Here is a 6,821-nt window from a genome sequence, read left to right as displayed (position 1 = left end):
ATCACCTATCTCATTTTTTTTTCCTTTAACCTCACAATATGCATATCTTGCCTTTGTAGGTAGGGACTGACCCAATCACTAGGCAGGATGTGTATTGATGAGGAACATAAATTACTTTAAAATTATTATTATTATTATTTATTTTTATTTTTTATTCTTTCCTTCGTTCTCAATTTGGTTTAGCTATGTCTGTGTGAATTTTAAATTTCCTAAACTTTCAAATTTATTCAATTATCGGTTTTTTTTATTTATTTATTTTTAATATTATTAATTATACAATTAATTATTTTTATCTGAATTTATGAATTAAACTTAGTGCTTAATTTTATTACATGTACTATTATATGACTTTTATTTATTTATTTATAATACTCACGTTATATTTATTTTTGTTTCTCTTAATGCAATCATATTGCTTTTCATGTTGTCTATTTTTTTTTAACTTATTCTATAGAAACTATAAACTCTTAAAATTTGTTAAATTCTTAAAATTCATTTTATCTGTCATGTTTGTATGTGTATATATGTACATGTGTTTTTGCATGATAATTTATGTGTAAACGTCTTTCTGTGATATTTTAACTGTGATAGTCGGTTTAAGAGCTCTACAGAGCTCATGTTTATTGTTATGTATGTATACAATGCCGACTTTAAATAAAATTTACTTACTTACTTACTTACTTACTTATTGTAGTAAATTGTCAGGGTACGATTCAAAAATACGACCAAAAGTTGAGAACCGTCGACAGATTTATGCAGGCTACCTCTGAACGCCTAAAAGCCACCGAAACAAAAACGAGTGAGGATCGCCAGGCCATGTTAAATCGAACAACAATTGTTTTTGAAGATGTTCAAATTGAGGTTAAGAATCTTTCCATGAAGCAAGAAGACCTCAGTAACTCAGTTTCTAAACTAGAGGGCTGGGCAAGGAAGATCGAGGGTGATCAGCTAAATATGACATCAACGCTGGCTTATGTTATGGATACATCAAAAGAAAAGAATGGTAAGACTATATATATTTTTATTTTTTGATCTTGTTAATTTAACTTGCCCCATTTTCTAGAGGGATACATTAAGCAACCATTTTGTATACCCCAAAACTTAAAGTGACAGTATATGGAGCATCTCAACGAAAAATAGACTTAAAAAAAAATTCCAATAGGATTTGAAATTTTTTTTTACTACTCATAAATGTATGCACTTTCAGAAAATTACAAGTTTCATATGTAAATAATTCTGATTATTTCATTAAAATTAATAATTATTTATGGTTCTCAAACTGCTGAATTCATCGTTATACCTTATTCTTTAATGAATATATTCGGTAAATTTCAGCCGTACTGTCGCTTTGAAACTGTGATTTAAATTTCAATGTCTCATCTATGGAATCGGACGAAAACTATTTTTTTTTTTATTAGATAATCGGCATGATAATGGAAAGAGTATAGTTGCATTTACTGCGGGCTATGACCAATTTTCACAACAAGATACAACGAGAACCGATATGGTATTCCCAAAGGTCATCACAAACGTTGGAGGAGGTTATAACCCACGTGATGGGATTTTTACAGCACCCTTTAATGGAAGCTATGTTTTCTACACAACCATTGTGTCCTGGGATAATGGAAAAATAGCGACAGATATAGTTTTGAATGGTAAAAGTCAAGTCAGAACATTTGCAGATAGCAGAGGATTCCAGAACAAAAACCAAGAATACATTTACCAAACTGGAACCAACTTGGCTTGCCTAAGTTTACAGTCTGGAGATAGAGTTTGGGTTAGGAAGTTTTCTGGAGTTGGTTTTATCGTTCATCCGGTGCCCATGCACACATTTTCAGGATTTATGCTGCATAATTAACACTTCTGTTTTAAAAAAGAACATGCCGTTATTGGTCTTTCCACATGGTGTTCATTTCGAATTTTAAAATTTAGAAGCGGCTCAAATTCACACAGATATTGTTACATTGTTGTAAATTTTACTCATGTTTTACATTATTTTAATATATAAATATGAATATTTAATTTTATGGAATTTTCAGAAACATGTACCAATATGGATATACTTTTGGGAAGAAAAAACTAAAAAGAAGACCATAATGTATATAGTGTAATTGCCAATTATATAGTATAAACACCCATTTTATGATATTTCATCTGCTACAATGTATGCAATAAAAGTAAATATAGTAATGTGTTCTTTGTAATTAATTTCCATTGATATGTCGATTTACAGTGAACTTGAAATAAAAGCTGTGCAGAGTCTGACATCTCTGCTTCATAATTGGGTATTTTACAAGAAAAAGGCATAAATGGTTATATATCAACAAAACTTTTAGATAAACGAGATCACTAATTTTTTCAGCAATATAACCTTATCACCTGCATACGGGGTCTACGACACGAAGTTGATTCGATATGCAAGAGCGTGCTCTACGTACGATTCCTTTTTAAATGCTATTAACTAACAAATTAATGAAACATGGATATCAACAGTCTCCTTTCAAGTCATCATTTTCATGTTCAATTAAGGAATCACTGTCTAGTTCGTATAGTATGCCAGGGCATCAACGATAGTGGGAAACATGGGATAATTTGCATAACGGGCGAAACCCGTTATGCTTAAATTATCCCATGTTTCCCACTATCGTTGATGTCCCTGGCATACTATACGAACTAGACAGTGATTCTTTATATTTCCGTTTCACTGTGAAATAAAATTTTAGATTTATATATATTTTAAAAATGTAGACATAGACTCAAATTACATGAAGACTCCCTTGCCAATTTCCATAGCCCTCTCCCACTGACGTCAAACACAATTGCAGCCGCACGAGATTTTCATGCATATTTGGCATCCTTGACGTCAGACACAGAGACAGATGCGCACGAGATTTGCATGCATATTAGGCCTCCCCAGCTCCTGGCCTTTCGACCTGCCTAATTTACATTCCGACAGGTTTATCAAGAAATTAACTCCACTAAGTTTCAAAGAGTTATCACAGAGATAAAAATAAGAAGTGGAAATATTGGTCGATATACAATGACCGTAAGTGCAAAAAAGTTAATGAAATCTTTCATCAGGTCAAATGTTGACATTTTTTGTACATATTGTAAGGCCAATAACAATTAGGCAAATTTCTGCGATTTTCATCTATTTGCCATATCATGACAAGGAGCACACGGAGAGTGTGACAGATCCAAAGGGGATGCTAATTGCTTCATGGCACATGATCCCATCTCTGAAGAATTTAGAAGTCAACATTTGCTCGTTTGCCGAATAGTTTTGATTTTGAGCGTGATCAATGGACTTTAAAGCTATTTGAGTGGGATCAGGTGGCATAGAGTCTTCAGGTCGTTAAGAACATGACAGCTGTCCAAGAGAGGAGACTACTGAGTATACTACGATATCTTATCGCCTTCCAATTCAGTCTCTACAAACACGGAGATCGATTCTGGCACGACTGCACTTTACCAGAGAACCCAAATGCTGCGTTTACATTTGGTAAAATTTACGATTTATGTTTTAAAAAATAAACCACAGTCATGCATCAACATTTTAAGAGGAAATCGGCTCGGGTTTGACATTATACCATTTGCAAGGTAGCTTTTGCGTTTTGGAGGACCGACAGGTATAATGACTTCCTGCTCAAATATACACAACATATACACAAACATCCGAATAATCATTAGGGTATTGAGAGTATGTCCTCTCTTTCTATTCCTTATCAATCCAGGGATGTGTTTCCTGCTTCGAGAAAAAATATAGCACGAGAAGAGCTTTATAAATTAACTGTCCTCAGGAGCAAAGACGGGTCTAAAAAGGTTTTTTTTTCTTCAAAATTAGGCGTTATTCTAAAGGGTCTTGCGCATTCTAAAAAAATACATTTTAAGTGTAAGAAAAACCAATATAAAACATCTAACAACATTATCTTTTACAAGAAATGAATTTATTCTGTTTTTAATACATCCTTATCAATATTTCTGGTTTTTAAATTAATGTGTAGTTCGGTATATGAAAATAGGTTTAGATTAAGAGACTGTGTGCAGAAAAGATTATATTGTGTTCCTTAAAACAACAAACCAGATTTTGTTTCTCTTTAAGTCGGTTTGCCGTTTGAATTTTCCTTTTATATTCATATTTACCTACCACACAGACGTTGGAAGCGGACGATTTAAATTTTCCAACTTTTCTTTCTTGACAAAGTTTGCTTAGAGTTTCGATACATTTTTCGAGAAAACCCGACAAACATCGAACAGATTCAAGTGTGTGGCTGGGGAGACCTGCCATTGTAATTGACTTCAGGAAATAGTCAGAAACATGGAACTGGAATCATTTGGAATATTCAGAACAGTGATTTTGATGTCATTTCTTGGGCTAACAGATACCTCGTCAAGGTCACAACTATTCCAGGACGTAATCACGAAAATTGATCCGGACATTGCTCCATTCGAATCTGCGGAAACCCAAACCGATGTAACGGTAACATTAAATCTGATGGGGATTTCAGAAGTGAACGAAAAACAGCAAACTGTACAAGGATCATATTGGGTGGGGCTTACATGGACGGACTGGCGCCTTAGATGGGACCCCAGCTCCTATCTGAATATCAGCTCCGTTCAAGTTAATGCTAGTAATATCTGGTCGCCGACTTCCGTTTGTATTTTTAATGAATTAGGAAACGATAAATGTTTCAATGCCGATAAAGATCCAGTTACTGTTCATTCATTTGGATACGTTTCTTACATGAAATATATGGAGAGTGTGTCCCAGTGTACAATAGATGTCACTAAGTATCCTTTTGATTCACACTACTGTGGTCTTTATTTCGGCAATATTAATCCCGACGCTGAGTTCATCAACTTTGAATCAAAGTATTCCAGCTTCCTTCTCCAGTATCTTCTACCAAATGAAGTTTGGAACGTCAGGAACACTTCACTTTTAATAAACGAATATGAAGATTCTCTGACCAAACGGAGTGAGAGACAATTACATTTTAACATTCTTTTAGAAAGAAAGTCGCTTTATGTTGTAATTTCGACATTGCTACCAGTAATTATTTTATCCGTGCTAAATTTGTTTAGCTTCGTGGTACCCATTGACTCCGGAGAAAAGATGGGATTCTGTATGGCTATATTCCTGACTTTTGCCGTGTGCCTGACCATGATAACCGACTCCATGCCGAAATCCTCAGAAAAAGTTCCCTTTTTCACAATATATTTGATAACTCAACTCGTCATCAGTGGTCTGACCGTCGTTTTCGAAGCCTTCTTGTTGCTCGTCCACTTCCATTTTTCCAAAGCTAAAGAAAAAACACCAAGGAAAGAAAAAGAGGGAAGATGTAATTTTTCTGTAATAAAGCTTGATATAATTTTCTTTTTGATTATCCTAGCTTGTAATATATTTTCAATGTTTTTCCACAGCATTAATGTAATCTGAATCCAGTTGATAGTAATTTTTCCAACAATGTCTAATTAATTTCTTAACTTTAAAGTCCAAACCCTACTGTAGGTACTTGAATTATACGGTGTTGATGAATACTTTTGCAGTATTCACTCCAAAATGAAGTATATCCATCGAATTATACATATTATACATTTATAGCCGCCTTTTGATGAGCTTAGTCTCTAAATATATAAACCCATGTATCTAGGGATTTTGCCAAATCAGTAAGCGACACAAAATTTTATTATTTTTGCATCTGTATGATGAAAATGTGGTTTAATAATCCATTTAAAAAAATTGTAGAACATGTTTTTGTATTAGACATTTATATGTCATACTCAGTATGAGTTTAGGAGTTAAGATGTTTGGATTTAGATAGAAACAATCCATATAGACTACTCTTACACAATAAATGTTTTGAATACTAGTACATCATTTACTGATGAATTATGTCAAATTGAAACCAAATTTAAATGTATAAATTATTTATCACTGTGATACTTAAGGAATGTTTAAAAGTTTTGTGTGAGCTCAATGCAAATATTTTCTCTTTGAAACTTTGAATAAAAAATATGCAAAAATTTGCGGTGAAACCTTTTCATTTTATTCATTAAAACATGACTCGAGTTGTTATTTTCAATTTTTAAGACAAAAGTTTGTATCATCTGTCCTTGATAAACTTCGCAATACACCATCAGTCTGCTAGACAATGTATTACCGGTGTTATATTGGTGAAGGTCATCTGGAGAGTTAGGGTGCCTACAATGCTTACCATCAGTGGTAAATTATATTTTTAAATTGAATACTGTAAATAGAATTTTTTTTTTATCTTATAAGGTCAGTTGCGGTCGAGTTTTGAAACTGCTATACTCCGATGATGAAGCGAGCGCTCACGTGTGACGATTACTTCGTTTTATTTTTAGGTCACCTGAGTATGCTATCCGTTTTCGTCCGTCGTCGTGCATTGTGCGTTAACATTTGAACATTTTCAGCTTCTTCTCTGCAACCACTGATCCAATTTGAACCAAATTTGGCACAAAGCATCTATGGGTGAAGGGGAACAAAAATTGTGAATTTCATGATCCCTGCCCTCCTGGGGCCTGAGGGGTGGGGCCAAAACCACTAAAATTAATGCAATCTTTAAAAATCTTCTCCTTTACTCCTGGACATCAAGCAGTCAAACTGTATGCATGATTGTAATTAGCATTGAGTCTTCTACCAAAATTGAGAAATTCATGGCCCTGAGGTCAGGGGTTCTTGTGCTAGGGCGGGGCTAAATAAGTAAATAGTGAAAATGCATTATTTCTTTCAATATCTTCTTCTCTGCTTCGGGGTATTAAATAAACAAACTTAGTACATAGTTATGATGAGCAAGAGT

At 33.9% G+C, this 6,821-nt stretch overlaps 2 protein-coding genes across 2 annotated transcripts; both read left to right on the top strand.

Annotated features, from left to right (window-relative positions):
• Positions 1-693: 693 nt before the first annotated feature.
• LOC134264516 (complement C1q-like protein 3) lies at positions 694-1,906 on the top strand. The gene is made up of 2 exons (XM_062746809.1): positions 694-1,003; positions 1,419-1,906. The coding sequence occupies exons 1-2, from the start codon at positions 754-756 to the stop codon at positions 1,856-1,858; spliced, it is 690 nt and encodes a 229-aa protein (XP_062602793.1). The 5' UTR covers positions 694-753; the 3' UTR covers positions 1,859-1,906.
• Positions 1,907-4,318: 2,412 nt separating this feature from the next.
• On the top strand, positions 4,319-5,432 carry LOC134264517 (neuronal acetylcholine receptor subunit alpha-6-like). Its single transcript, XM_062746810.1, has 2 exons — positions 4,319-5,339; positions 5,422-5,432. Exons 1-2 carry the CDS (start codon positions 4,319-4,321, stop codon positions 5,430-5,432), a joined length of 1,032 nt encoding a protein of 343 aa, XP_062602794.1.
• The last annotated feature ends 1,389 nt before the right edge of the window (positions 5,433-6,821 follow it).

The sequence above is a fragment of the Saccostrea cucullata genome, unplaced genomic scaffold, assembly GCF_032062105.1.
Source record: "Saccostrea cucullata isolate Sc308-1 unplaced genomic scaffold, CSIRO_AGI_Scuc_v1 ctg10890, whole genome shotgun sequence".
In the NCBI taxonomy this organism is placed as follows: Eukaryota; Metazoa; Mollusca; class Bivalvia; order Ostreida; family Ostreidae; genus Saccostrea; species Saccostrea cuccullata.
Note: the sequence above shows the minus strand (reverse complement) of the source record. Positions and strands in the feature narration are given on the sequence as shown.